We start from the raw sequence: 16,836 nt of genomic DNA on the forward strand, positions 1-16,836 counted from the left end.
ATTCTACTAACGCACGAATTCGTCGAATTCCAAAGGTATCACGTTGTCCCTTTTCCGTGCTCTCCTCGTTCTGTCCACGGCATATGTAGTTATCGTATTCATCGGCTTTCATGCTCACAACACATTGTGTTTCGTTCAACTCAGATTAGTTTATTGTTGCCGACCGTTGCCCCTCGTAAGTCGATTCGTCAAAATGTAATTCCAAAATTTTGCTAGTTTTATTACATACATTACGACCACCAACTGATGATAGTATTATTATATATACCCTTCTACTGGAAAATGCTACCGCTCGTAATGGGATCATAAGCGGATTTCGATAATGGGCTTTCCAATATATTATCGGAATGGTCTTGGCTATACATCTCGTGGGAAATATAATATACGCTGGAAAGTGTCTTAATAATTTCCCTGGGACGTGTAAAGGCTCAATGCCGCATACCCTGGTATAGTAATTTGGCTAGCATTAAGTATCGTCTATCGGTCTATATAAAAATGAATAGATTTAGGATAGTAGTGTTATTGGAAATAGTTTTACTTTATACGTGTATATATAAGGATATATAATGTAAAGACCAAGAGAGTGAACTATGCTCGTGAACTGAATAAGATCGTTCTATTCGATATGAATAAAAGGTTCTTTAAAATAAATATACTCGATGAATAGTTATATTTTAAAGTATTTCACCCATAGGTCCTATTCAAGAACCATATAATAGTTGCATTCGTCATCTATATTTCTGCAGTGTCGTTGAGTTATTTTTAAATAAATTTTACTACACGAAGTGTAATAAATAAATTAACAATATCATCGTATTGATGTATTTGTACGTGTTACACAATACGATCAATAATTCGACCACATTCGTTTTCAAACGTATTATACGAGATTATATTGATAATAAATAACATGTTATTTGTGAAAGTCTTGTAAGTAAATAATATTATTATTTTGGTCCTTTTAATATAAATGTCCATGTACTTAGGTATGCGTTTTATTATTTAAGTAAAACGCAATTTTCATATCTATATTAGGCGTTGATGTTATTTATTCGAGTTTAATTCGGTTCTTCAATTGTATTCTATAAACATTATTACACTGTTCAAAATCATTGTACCATTACTTTTGGAAAAGTTTGACGTCCTTTTTAGATGATCGATTCAGATATTTCTGTTATTTCACGGTTTGAAAATTATGTAAAAAATGTACTAACAAATAGTCTACATAGAAAAACTTTTTTAAGTAAAAAAACTCCAAGAATAACTAGGTTAGGAAAAAAAATATATACTATATTCTGATTTGTATAGTTTACATTTACACTTAAAATATACCCTTTGGAGTTGCTGTATAAAATATAAGATAAAAACGAACCATTTAAAAGTTATAAAAATAAAATAAATTAAAGACTACAGTTCATCAATACTTCACATTGCCAATTATATTTCTATTAATATTTCTTATTTATTTCACGTTGATTTTATGATTATTTATCAACTATATACGCGCACTATAATTGTTTAAAGGGCAATAAAAAGAGCTAATTATAATAAATAATTTATAGTTCATATGTAAGAAACATTTTCATTTAAAATTTTCATATAATTGTTTGTCGTCTATCTTATTTTCTTGTAAACTTGAATATTTATATGTATATATTTATATGCATATTTTTTTGTTGTTTATACATTTTTTACAAATAGATAAGACAAAATAAGCTGATATTAATAGTATAATAAAAATATATTTATTTTAAAATATCTGTTTTTCACAGGTACACGAATTGAAATAGCTTAAGTACTTCATATTACATAAAAAATAATACGCATGTATCAGCTTACTTGAATTTGACATATAATTTCAGAGTATGGCCAACAATGAACCAAGGCTGAAAAAGCAGCTAACGGCGTAACTAGTAGTCCGATGGCTAGGTCATTGCAAGCGAGCGATGTCACTAAGTACCGAGGCTGGAAAATAAAAAAAAATAATTCTATTCAGTATACATACATTTCTTATAATTTTAGGTGTGTATTGACGTGAAAAAGTAGAATCGATGTAGAATATAATATATTATGTGCACGGTGGGCAGAAAAAGAATATATTCGGAGAATTGGTATCGGTGAATCTATTTGTTGTTTTTTTTTTTTTTGGTCTTTCAGGTTTAGAAATATTATTTTTATTTTTATTTTTCTTAAAATAATGTCAATAGTGAACAACGAATGCGTTGGAAATTTGCGATTTTGAAATTGAAAAAGCTTTGTATAAGAGATATTTTTAATGAGTGAACCGTGAGTTGGCTTTATTTGTTTATGTCTTCTTATTCATAGCGGTACATCCAACACGGGTCGCGGTACAATGGTCCAAAGGAAATATGTTTTCTCGTCAACTATAAAGTTACACTACCTTTAAATTAATACGTAATTTTACCTGTGGATGAATGAATTTCGTGTATCTGTCGCTGTTAATTGTAACTATTACCATCAGATTAGCAACAAGGATGGCTAACGTGAGCAATGAGACGAATGCACTTTCCGTAATGCCGGAAACGGTTATGCGAAATAGCAGACCGTTGGGGTAGATACGTGGATGCCAGCAACTGCTATTGTATAAAAGTGGAGCTGTTAGTACCGTTGACCTGCCAGCCCTCATTTTCTTACATGGTTTAACACTAGAAAAGAAAATATGACCATAAAATTATTATGCAATTTATTATGATTTTTATTTTAACATCAAACTCGCTTAATATTATATGACAATATATGTTATCTTGTGATTGATTTTTCACTATTTGTGGAGCAGACACTGCAATAGCAATTTAAATTAATAATCCGTATTTTAAATACTCGGTACATAAGAAATTTAAAAGGCACTATACAGGATATAATATTATACATTATATTATGTAAAGATATGAATCCGTAAAATACTAAAATTTATGTTGTGCGATATCTACGTACTATATTATATGGTATACGCTTTTATGTTAAATCTTTTTTTTCTGTGATAAATCTGACCCACAGTATTATAAAAATCGGTAGACTAGCGTGCGTATTCATCCTATATGTAAGCATATGTATTTTACTGAAAAACGTAGGTGACCATAAAACATTAATCAAAACAGGACTTTTCCGTTATCAACGGGTTCTTTGATTTTACAATTAAAAAAACAGACGGATGTTCAAATTTAGTTTTCAGTTTAACGATATTCTATGTAATAAGATATATGAAATATTCGGATAATTTTAAGTATTGTCGAATATTGTAAATCATATATCCATAGATTCTACTGATTTTTCATTTTCAAGCACATTCCAAAATAAAAAAAAAAATTAAAAAAAATTTTCTTATAGGGTTTAGTTACAATAATTATTTTAATTTTTCATATCATTTTTGAAATTAAAAAAAGACGTTTTTAATACTTCCGTTTTTGCTGTTCAGGAATAAATACAGCTTGAATTATTTCTGAATTTAATTCTTATTGGCCATATAATGTATAATGAGTTGACTTTATTTTCATTTTAAACTTTGATCATTTCCATGTACATTCGTCTTCCAGATCAATTTCAATTTTTATGATTTTCATAAAAGATACATATAATATATAGATATATTTATATATATTATATGCATATAATGTGCTAATGCTATTATAATATATTTTTTATAATATTATATGGTTACAAGTTTATTTTTAGATTTGAGTGAAGTGATGACTATATTTTTTATAATAAGTTTCATTTTTAATAAAATAATTTGATAAATTGTTTATACATTTTTTATTTTTATTCCTATTTTTGTCAGAATTGACCTTTTTTTTTCAATTGATTTTTATTAAAAGTAATATATGCATAATATTTTGATTTTAAATTATACAATGATTATTTTTTTCCATGCTACTTAATTAAATCTGTTTTAATAAAATTTTCAAAAATATTCGAGTCACGATTTTAAAATTAGAGTATATGAATTTTTTCTTAAAATTAATTAATTTTTTTGATTACAAATAATACAGATATATACTTTTTTAACCTTTATACTTAGCTACAAAGTTATAAAATAATTTAAATAATATTGTAAGATAAATAACATTATACATAACATGTATGATAAACTTATTATTAATATGTTATACATTTTGCTATAATAAGTTATTAACTATTCTAATTATTGTTAAAATAACCGTAACATGACAATAGTGGCAAGCTTTGTCTTATAATATTGAGAATACCTATATCTAAATCATTGATGCGATTTAAAACTTTTTAATGTTGGTGGATAGTAAGTATGGTGTATTAATATTTTTCTCGTATTCTGTTCTATTTCAAATAAAGATTACAAGAGAATAGTGAGAGTTAACAGATTCTAAAATGTAATATATAAATAAATATATAGAAAATATATAGAAATAAAAAAATAAATAAAAGTTTAGTCTGGAGTATTATTATTATGTTTTTAAATTACGGCCAGTTTCGAATTAAAAATGCATCGTCATGTCAAAACAGTTAATAAAATCGCGACTACTACGAGTATTCTTAGTCATACTTTACAAGTATAATAATACTTCAGGCTAAGCATTTATTTATTAATATATATTTATGTGTAAACTATTTGTATATTAATTTACAAGTATTAACAATTTAATAATTTTTAATTTTAATTTTATTATCTAAAAGGTAATTAAGAATGTTTAACTGAGATTTTTGATAAACGTCTATTCGATGGTTAAATATTTCTGAAAGTAAAAAATACCATTTACATTTATTTCGTTTCTTAATTTAAAAATTAAGTATAATTTATATAAGTATGTAGTATGTATTCATGTCATCGTATTAATTATTATAAAAGTATGTGAAATATTTAATTAGGCTTATTGAAATATTGGTTTTGTATTACAGAAGAAGTATAAAATTATAGTTTTATCATACCACTAAAGCTATTCTTTCACAAAACATTTAAAAGTGGAAAAAGTAATAGTTTGTGTTTTATAAGAATTAGTGAAGATAAATGGCTCGACGAAGCTTTAAATGCTCCTAACATATTATGTTATCAAGAACATATGATAGTCATAGGCGCCGTGTTTTAAATAGAAAGAATGTAGACTGAAGGGAAAATTCTATCAAAATTAAATTAGAATAATAAATCTTGAAATTGTATTTATGTTATAACTGATTTTGATTTATATCATAAAAATTAAATTAATTAAAATATATTTAAATAATGGAAGTGTATATATGTCATATATTTAATAAACATTTGAATCACATATCCATTATATGCATTATTATAGTAACTTTAAAATTAGTCACGATTAGATTTTTTTTTTAATTTTAATTTTTTTTTTATTAATTGCTGTTAGTGAAGCAAAATAACAGTTTAGTTATAATTATAATAATATATACAAATTTCTCGAAATTAAATTTGTTGCATATAAATTCTATCATTAATTTTAAGATATTTAAATTAAGTAAATTAAATACTTATAATAATAAATAATATAATAATATTAATTATAATATTATATATAATAATAATATTATTATATTCATTGTGAATATACTTATAGCTTAATAAATCAACAATCGTCAAAAAATATACATTAACTATTCAATATAATACAATTGTTCTTTTAAAGTTCGTAGACTTCACTTTGTAGCATTAGTATACCTATATAATTGTATTTTATTTATGTGTACAAAAGGTGAAAGTGTTTTTAACAGTGGTAAATTCTATAGTAACAATTTTATTATGTGTTCAAGTATAGTTACAAAAATGGGACCACGAATTAAATACTAGATAACTTCATAAATAGTTTTTTGGTATAACTATAAAAGATTTAAGAAATCAGTTTTTTGTAGTATTTTGTAGGAACTTTAGTTGTTATTTATTAATTATTTTTCACTCAATAACTTTTTAAGAACTTCAAGTTTAACTTAAGTTACTTATTTTATAATTATTAGAGAGTTAAATGAGAACGAAAAAAAAGCCTAAAATCTTTATCTAAGTAGCATTTAAGACAAAGATTCCGATTGTCTTAATTAGTGCAAGTTAGTACTGTAGACCAGGTTTAAATTTTCAAATATAGATATATTTTTTAGGGTGTTAGAATGAAAAAACTCGTAGCAAATTAAACATATATTTTGTTTTTAACATTTTTTATTTTTTAACAATACTTTTTTTAATTGCTTGTCTTTTAAAGAAAATAATTATTCTTTAACTCTATTAAATTTATTTACATTTTTTTTTCATTCTTGGATTTTTATTTATTTATTTATTTGTTTGGAAGCATTTAAAAGTACAACTGCTTTTTAGAATTTTTCGATCACAAGTTTATTACTACGGTATGATACTTTACATATTTTTCATAAGTTGTATATAATTATATCTTCATATTAAAGTGATTGTAAATTAATATATTTTCATAAATTTCTGAAATTGATTTGGATATGCAATTCACCAGTTAGTAACCAGTTCATTGAATTCAGTTTTAAAGTTTAATATTTATTCATTTTTTTGAAAAGTGTATGGTTCAAATTGATGTCATATAAATTTGTTACACTACATAATAAAATAATAAAATCATGTTTGTTATGTTATATTTAGAAGTTTTTTGTTACGTACTTTACTTCTCAGCACAATTTACTAAAATATTCTTATTAAAATTATTCATCATCTGTATTTAGTTTAAATATAATAAAATATACCTTTATGCATGTTTTGAGTATAATATATTGTTATATGTATATGTGTTAATGTTATTTAAATATATGCATAACACGATAGTTTATTAAGTCAATAATAACACCGAAGACATTGTCGTATTACTATCATATTGAGTATGTATATGTGTTTTTTTTTTAATAATTTTGTGCTCGACGAGTTAAAGTAAATTTGAAATAATTGAATTGAAAAAAAAATGATTGTGATAAATGAAAATAATGGTCATGAATAAGTTGAAATTTTAAGATTATTAACTGTATACGTTTTAAGTATGCTATATTTTCTTCGTCGATAAAGGAGTTTAACCACATGTAGTGCGAAAAATATTTTAGAATTTGATCATTAATATTATTTAGTGTACAACGTCGGCGACTATTTGGTTCGCGTGAAACTTTCTTCGTACGATGTAAGATATAAATGACTAAAGGATTAATGAGACATTGATGGTTTATCATTGTAATATAGATGTACAATTATTATTATAGTTTCATACAGTATGATGGTTATCTGCCGGGAGTATTGTCCGATTGCGATTTAATTGTAAACCGTCTAACGAGCAGTCAATACTCTCTAGCAGACATTTATGTTATATTTTACATTACTACTGGTATATTTATCGTACATAGTACATCGTATTGATTCCAGATTCGTTCATGTATACATATTATTAAAAAAAAGACAAAAGTAAATGTAAACGTATAGGTCCTATACTATAGGAGTTAGGAATAAACGTTGGGCTTGAGTCAGGGGTTTCGGATGCTAAATCGTAAAAGGTTTCATTTTATTGAAATAAATTTAAAAATCAACTATTAGCCAATAGTTAATATTTTATTCGCAACCATACACTGCAAGTGTTTTTCGTACAAGGACTAGTCTATTATATTAACAATATATTTTTACGAAGAAACTGAAATATTTTTCATCGATGTTAGATTTTATTTTAAGCGAATATATTTTTCCGCAGGGTGTTCCTACACGGTTGTGCTATTGTTGTGCATAATAGGTCATTTTTTATATGGTTGTCGCTAATGAAATAAACGTGTTTTTAAATTGTTAAAAATTTATTGAACATTTTTATTAGGTTTCCATAACTTAAAACTCGATCAAGCCTTGACGTAACAATATTTTGGGCTAAGAATAAAAGCTGTACACATTTTTTTACTTAAATATAAAAAACTTCAGAACATTCGTTCCAAACATTGTCTAGCCATCCGGCTGTAAGTGTGAATAGTAATACATTATTATGAGTAACGAAAAAATGTCATATTATGAAAATATTTTTTAAAAATGTATTCAGTTAGTTACAGGAACTTATTCTATAGCATAATATACTTAACGTTGAATCATATGTTTATTTTTATTCTTAATATATTTTATAAGTTTCATTATATCGTGTATACTAACAATAATATAAATTAAAGATAAACCGATATGCGTAATTCTAATTAATTACTCAATCCTCAAGAGGTGAAGGAATTTATTATTACTACATTAGACTTGAAAGGATTATAAAGTCGATCGAAATATTTCGCCAGTACAGTAATGTTGATTTATGTGAAATATGTAATAACACAAAAAAACAATGTAATAACAAAAGCATAAAAAAACAAAATGTGCACAGAATACATTATATGTAAATTGTGTAAATTATCGGCTAATCGTATTATGCTTTGTGATTTGATTTGCCTGATATCTATAAAATTTATAATGATTTATAGTGAATGATCAAAGTGGTTGAGCTTTACTTGACTGTCGTTCGATAATATAACGCGCTGCTGCTGTTTAATTGCGATTACTATATTATCAAAGTTGTGCAAGTATAGTTTTAAATTTTTTTTATTTTTTTCATATATCTCTCATTCAATTTTAAATTAATAAGCCATACAACGCATTTACGAATCTTATGAAATAGTATTATAACAATCGATTTAAATCTGATATAATATTGCATACATTAATAGCATATTGTACATCAGGCATAGGCGTAACTAGGGGGTTGCTTGGGGATACTATAGCACCTCCAGGCTTTAATTTAGCACCCCCGTTAAAAAATTAATAATTGAAAAAATAGCGTTTTTCTTATTTCATATAGTTATTTTTATTTGATGCTTTTATCAGAAAGATGAATTATTCATGACTATTAGTTAATTACATCGTCAGAATTACTTGAAAAATATTCCTATAGTCATTGCAAGATAATACCAGTATCAATATTATATGTTATATATTGTATAATATATATTTTTTTAATTTGTATATTTCTTAGTGCTGTATAACCTAAATAAAATAATATAATGAAATAAATAGGTATGTTACAATTTATACTTGTTAATATTTATGAATTAAAATATTTGTATATGTGTGTTGTAGTGATACATTTAATGATTAAATCGAGACAAGGTACTTTTGGGGGGGGAGTGTTGGCGTAGCACCCCACGGGTTAGTGCGAGTTGTGTAATTTTAGTACCCCCAATATTTGGGCTCTAGTTGCGCCTATGACATCAGGGTGGCCTTCTTCGGCCCACGGCCATATATGGCCCTTGAAGCCTTATATCTTGGCTCTTCTCCATAGAAGACTTATAATTAAAAAAAAAAGTAATAATATAACAAAATCATTATATGATAACTGGTTAATAATATAATATTTAATTTTTTTTTGCGGCCCTTAATGTTTTTATTAAAGAAAAAAATTGTCCCGTCATTGTACATGATATAACATTTTTAGGTTTTAAAAATAAACTTATATATTTTTCAAAATTATAAAGAAATTAATAAAAAAAAATCATATTATAAATTTCAAACATTAATGAAAAAAAGTCGATCAAATACAATCCTTTGATTTTTTTGTTAAATACTAAGTACAATGTTTTATTTAAGATGATTGGTCGGCAGCAAAAAACCATAGTATGATATTATAATATAATTAATAATTTTATATTATTATATTATTATCATCCAGTTATGAAAAAACTTGTTTTGAAGACTGCGTTTGATCATTTTTCTTATCGATATCGTATTTTTGAATAATTTCTTTAGAGATACCTGATAATCGTTTTGATTGTTATTTTTAATTTTTTTTAATTTTATTTTATGGAATTATTTTGATCAGTCTAGAATATAGGAGCCCATTTATGTAATAACAAGGTTTTACTAGTGGTATCGGTTACAAATAAATCCTTTCACTTGAGATTTGGATCTCCATCATTTTATTTTAACATGTTTCCATCGTATTTGGAATTGTTTTATACTTTATTTCCAATAAAATATATTGCAAATTATCATACATATAGTTCATATATAATGTTTTTATATTATAAATAATTGACAGGAAACATTCAAAGTTAACTAAATATGAAAATTCAACAAAGAACATAATGGACGGCGCTCTGTATAGGCAATTCAGGTACATTTATGTCAACAAATTAATTTTATGCTGTTCGCGTTATACGTTATTATAGGTATACTATTGTTTCACATTTTTACATTTTACTTTACTGTAATCCATTATTGTTATTGTAATACTAAGATTCTATTATAACTTGTGATACAACTGTTTTACTATTATCATTTAACGGTACATGTCTTCTGAACCGTTGTTCGTATATTTTTTTAAAAGGACAAGAAAAAATGCACACAGCCGGGAAATGTAACAATTTTTATAATATTTAACAAAATCAAAATATTTTATATTTATAATGTTGTAATAATTTAATATATTTTAATGATTATATGATTTAATAATTAAGTTTTGTAGATAACCATAAATGACATAAATATATGATAATATTAAAAAAAAAAAAAAGAAAAGATAATTACATGAAAACAATAATGACATGCCGATATTTAATTTTGTATACAACTTTTATTTAATCTTTTCGTTTTTCAACTATAGATAAAATATTATAAGGGTTTACTGTAAATGGTGTAGCTATTTTTGTAGCACAAAATAACATTTAGTTTTGAAATTAAATACACGCTAATCAGATGAAATTTAATACTATTACCAAGTTTTTTTTTTTGGGTAATCAAAAACCTTTAAAATATTACTACCTGTGTCCGAATACCGAACTAATTAGATACGTAATAACATTTTTTGGTCAGGATTTACTATTCAAATGTTTGATCATGAAAAGAGGAAAAAAACAGATAAATAAAACATCATTGTAGAATTAAAACATTTATCTTAATTTAGTACAGAAAATCATTGGAAATCGAATAAATATTGATAAAAATAAATATATTAAATTTTATAAATAAAATAGATATTATGTTTAATTATTTTGAATCAAAGTAAAGCAAAACCACGTTTTAATATATTTTCTTAGTTCAAAACAAAGCAGTTGAAAATATTTCATACGTAAACCTTTTGTTTGTAAATTCAATTAAAAGTTTTTTTTTATTTTAATTTGCCTTTGCTCGCATATTACAGCAAAGCGATTACATAAAATTAAAAGTTAAATATATATTTTTTGAATATTTTTGTGGAATAGTATAAGAAATTTAATGCATTTTTTACATTTTTGACAATTTTTTTTCTTTCCTATGATCTAAAACACAAAGGCTATAAGGTATAGATAACACAAATGTAAAAATAAAAATAATACAAATGAGAAAAAATAAGTTCCTTTATGTTAAAAGTAATTTTTAATTTTTAATGAAATTATATTTTTCAAATAACTTCCGGTTAAATTGTTTCAAAAGTTTCAAAAATAACGAAAAAGAAAAATAACAATTTACAGTATTGTATATTTTATCTATAAATTGTACTTATTAAATACTATTGGAAGTAATATCCCTTTTAATTTTTAATTTTGATGGTTTTGAATTTAAATCGGGATAAAAATCATTATAATTAACATACTACTATGACATAAAGAGAATACATTTTAATTAATTATATTATATTTTTCAGTTGAAAAAAATGCTTATATTTTATGGGTTGTAGAAAATATGTTGATTATTTGAATTGTTACCAATTAAGAGCAAAGTATTTGAAGAAAATTAACTTCAGGTTCCCTCAAAAAAAAAAAAAAAAAAAAAAAAAAATAAAATAAAATAAAAAAAGTAAAACAGTGAGTAAAATGGAAATGTTCATTCTTATTAAGTATTTACTCGTATAAATATTTACTCTAAATGTAATTACCTATTTGCGTATATATGCCTATAGTTATAAATATATATGAAGTGTTTAGAAATAATTTACATAACAAGTATGTAAACAGGTTAATTAGAAACATCACTAATCATTTTATGAAGAAAAAAACTTAATTCATACTTAGATCTCTTTGGGGATATACATTTAATAATAAAGAAAATATTTTGAAAAATAATACAATATTGAAAAAAAGCGAATTTTACTCCGCAGTGATACAATTTTTTCTCTATAATATATTATATACTGGTATAATTATGTGGTCTCATCTCTTCGAAAAGGAATGAAAAATAAATTAAAAAATTAAAACATTTGTTTTTCGAAAATTAGATTAATTTTCTAACGAGTTGATTACCCAAAACTTAGCTGAATGTGTCAAAGTTACAGTACATTATTTATTAAATATGAAGTATAAAAACAGCTGATCATGACGTAGTTAACAGTTTTCAGGTATGAGAAGTTAAAAAATAATCAGTCGCTTAAATGAGGAACCAAGTGTTTAAGAATTAAAGTTATAATTTGTCTATAAATCGCTATTGATCAAACCGCATAGGTTTATCGAATTCTTGTACAAAATCTGAACATAACCGAGTTACGTTTGAAATCGATAGGTTCTCGCAAAACAGTAATTGTTTCAGTACGTTCTTAAATCGTGTTAATTATATAACCAATCAAATATATCAGTTATATGATGTTAGTAGAATATCAATTCTTCGATGGACTGTGCAAGCCATAAAATTACTAAATAGAAGATATTATCGTATAATTTTGAGTGCAACCTATTTAAATGTTTTTTTTTACTCCTGTAGCAAAATAAACTATATACCATAACCACTCGAATCCGAAAAATCCACTGATTTTTTTTTCTCACCGCTTCAGGCTTGTAACGATGATTTGTGACCGATGAGAAAATCGCATTAACCCTATAGAAACACATACGATGAGCGCAGGGCCATTATATTTCAAGGAGACACTCCTCTTTTCGGACTTTTATTATAACTCCTCGCGTTTTTGCCCGTATTATATACTCTTTCTTCCGATGTAACCCGGTTATATTCACCCAATCGTATTTACGACTGTTGGCGCTCGATAAAAATGTCACGTTGCTACATAGTTGTACATGCGTTATTTCGGCGTTAGAGGTATAGTCTGGAAAAAGGAAAGAAATATCGAACTGTATTACGTACACGGAAAAAAGGGAGAAAAAAAATTGATCGTTTTACGAGTGGGCGACGACGGAGGTTACGTCGCGTATGCAACAACGCAATAACACGATGATATAATTTCTATTATAGACAACAACGTTCCCTCGTTTTAATAACTGAATTTGTTTTCGACCGAACCTTTTAGGTTTTAAACGCACACGCTGCCTCGGGATACGATATGTAAACTGTAACCTGGATGCGCAGCGTACCCCTGGCAACGGCCTGCTGCACATCAATAGGTCTACGCTCTTCGGTGATCATACCTGGGTTCTTAGAGTTAACCATGTAATAGCAGACAGTATTTATTTCGGACCTTACTGGTAGGGAAAAATATCAAAATTTCCTATAATCCTTAATTATTTTTTAGAATATTACACTTTGAAAAAGAATAACGATATACATGATTTATATGATACATTTTTGATAACACGGAGAGTTAGTTCAATAGTGGGGTATTTTTTATGAGCCGATGTATATACATGGTAAAACGATTGTAAATGAACTCAGCAGTGGGTGTGATATGAAATTTTGTTTTTTTTTCCTTATATGATAATGTATTTTAATGTTACAAAAAATCAGAAGCGTATTATTACATCGATAAAAATACATGAATATAAATCATGTAATTAATGTATTATATTTATGTTATATTTAGGCTCTAGAGGTGGTAAAATCGCCCTTAAAATAACTACTGACTTCTGATATCGTATAATACCGTGATGTCGTTCGAAACGCAATATTTATAACATAATACATCGGTACTATTATTACGTCCGCATATATAAGCGTATAAAGGGTTTTCATTACGATACGATTTTGGAACGCAATAACAGCCATAAAAGTATTATAAAAGTTCTTTTTTATTTATTATACGACTATATTAAGAATACCTTAGCCTAGGCTATGTATATTTATAGTTAATAATATATATACAGTTTAGTCTATGGATTGATATAATGATACAAAGGATGCTTACTGAAGGCATCCTTTACATACTAACTGTCGCGAGATGACAACGGTTAAACGAGAAAAACTGGTGAATTTATAAAATACTCAAATTATGAATTTCGATGGTTGAAGGTTAGTTTGCAGTACAGGATGAAATGGCATGGGAATTTTCTTCTTTGAACAAGTTTTCCGACTTGGTGGCAATGTAATTTATAGGGTATCCGTACTATAAGGCAGGTTTCACTGTAATATTAGACCAATTGTATACAAAACAATTATTTCAATAGTCATCAAAAAATAATAATCGATATTTAATTAGTCAAAAAAATAAAAACTTTAACGTACTTTCGTTGGAAGAGAAGTTGTCATTGTTATACATTTTTGATAGTGTGGTTAATGTCTTTAAATGTTAAATGCGTATTACTTGTCAATTTTTTATCTTTATGGGCTTTTAAATTACAGTAAATAACTTTCCGGCACATTTCGTCGATCGATAACACTTTGGATATTTTATTTTTGGATGGATGCCATTTTCAGAAAATCGTTTTATGAAATAACATAATTAACCCGTATTTCAAGTGCAACCGTGAAGTCATCAATTTTTTCGTGGTGCATAGGGTGTCCTTCTGAATTTTTTCTAGTAGGAAGATTTGCCAAATTATTCAAAAGTTCATTCTGATCGTTTTTTATGAATATCGGTAACAAATATGCACATGGCCCCTCTACCACGATCATAACCTATCCATGGTATACATTTGAAATCTTTCATAATGCTCATCAAAATACTTGTAAACAATTGTACTGTTGTGGTAAAAAAATTTGAATTTAATTAAAAATATTTTAAAATTTTGATTTATTTTAAATATGTATCTACAGTTTCCGATGGATCAAAATGTATCCATGTTAAAATTATTTTTATAAAAATACATTGTTTTATAACCAATTGTCTCTTCATAAGAATAAAAAACTATAATAATTTATGTAATTTAATTTATCTTTACGTTTTACAATGCTTATATAATTTCTTATTTTTTAAAGAAATATTCGTAATACCGGGCTTATACTAAAAATATCATTAATATATGGTAAATTTTATTTATATATTATAGTAATTTTATTACTATAATACAGTGAGACTTCCATATGACCAAGTTGAATAAGCAACAAAAAAAATTCGTAATATGGAGGAATTCGTTAAATAGAATTATGTATTTTTTTCAACTTTTTTTTTTAAATTTAGTTATGTATGTATGTATATATGTATTTCTAAGTTGTATATTTTATGTATTTTGTATAAAAGTCATCCATTTAAGAACAGCGTTGTCAACTTCTTCATACACACACATTTTCATTCGTTTTCTACTGCTAAGGAGAGAAGAATTTTGCATTTGCTTGGTTATGTTTTCACAGTTTTTCAAAATGGTTGATAGAGAACTTGTTGGAATACTATATTTTTCGGTAATATCTTTTTTTTAACACCTTTATCGACTTCGTTTAAAATTTAAAATTTATCGGCGATAGATAGACATTTACGTTTCGACATTTTTTTTTTTTACGGACGAAAAGAAAACTAGAAAAAATACGCATGTATACCCGTTCGCATCAATATCGGAACTGAAATATTGCAATAAAATTAATCAGTTTGCCTACCTTCGGTGTCTTATCTTTATCGGATATATTGTTCATGTACAATTTTAGAACTATGTTTAAAATTTAATAGTGACAACATTTTCAAAAACCAATTTTTTATCGAATAATTATTTCGTTATATAGAAGCATCAGATTCGTTATTAAGAGATAAATTTACGTGTAATTAACAATGAAGGTCATAGTTCTCAAAAATAATTTGTTAAATAGAAAATTTCGTTAAATGGAAGTTCGTTATATGGAAGTTTCACTGTATATAAATAATTAAGTAGTATTTTTTGATATTACCTGTCATATAATTCGATGAGTTTTAATTATTTTAATTATTTATAAATATTTTTTTACTCTTTATATTAATTATTATATATTTTTTTTTATTATTATAAAATTTGTAAACAGCATAGTATTTAAAAAACGTGAAAATATAACTGATTTTCAATTTAATTCAAAATCCTTTTTAGATGCTTCGTACTATTGGTCAAATATTAAACCAATCATAAATCTCAAAATGTGTTAATAATTTCTTTTGAACAATAATAATTTAATTTATTTATATATTAATTCAAAAGTGTTAACAATTTACTAATTTTTTACTAATTAATTTTTTTTAATGATTTATTGTTATTTATTCGTTATTTATTAAGATATTAATTTCGCAATTTATAATTACATTTATTTTATACGATAGTAAGCAGTATTAAAAATTTTCATAAAAAAAATATCCTCTTACAAATATATGTTTAAAATTATTGTTGATAAAAGAAATCGTCGTTTTATGATACGTTTGTTTTGGAGTTTAAATAATAGGGAATAAGACATGTAGTATATTACTTTATTCAGTTATTTAAGTTTAAGTATAATCAATATAATATAATATATATTATATTACAAAGTTTTTATTTTGAAGTTATAAAATAACTATCACTGTATCGCATTAACTAATTTTTATTTAACTGGCATACATTATTTTTAAATTAATTAAATGTCATATTGTCTACTACAACTGCCAACGGAAATTCAATGTTTCGGAAAGACCATATTTTAAAGGATAATAGTATTCAAGGTCACTGCATTCCCGGTCAGTTGAACGGTATTCACCACCGGGTGGAAATCAAATGATATGCTGAGGTCTAGAGGGTGTGTGAAAGTCATGTTTCACCATGTCAACA

At 25.4% G+C, this 16,836-nt stretch overlaps 1 protein-coding gene across 1 annotated transcript in view; it reads right to left on the reverse strand.

The window, feature by feature from the left end:
* The window catches only part of LOC112682601 (trace amine-associated receptor 1), a 74,617-nt gene that overhangs the window by 17,206 nt on the left and 40,575 nt on the right, over positions 1 to 16,836 (reverse strand). Inside the window, exons 2-3 of the mRNA XM_025553240.1 lie at positions 2,426 to 2,666; positions 1,840 to 1,965 (exon numbers count right to left, since the gene is read on the reverse strand). Coding sequence (XP_025409025.1) covers positions 1,840 to 1,965; positions 2,426 to 2,647 — 348 coding nt within the window. The 5' untranslated portion in view covers positions 2,648 to 2,666. The remainder of the gene's footprint in view (positions 1 to 1,839; positions 1,966 to 2,425; positions 2,667 to 16,836) is intronic.

The sequence above is a fragment of the Sipha flava genome, unplaced genomic scaffold (genome assembly GCF_003268045.1).
Source record: "Sipha flava isolate LNK unplaced genomic scaffold, YSA_version1 207_pilon_pilon, whole genome shotgun sequence".
Classification (NCBI taxonomy): domain Eukaryota; kingdom Metazoa; phylum Arthropoda; class Insecta; order Hemiptera; family Aphididae; genus Sipha; species Sipha flava.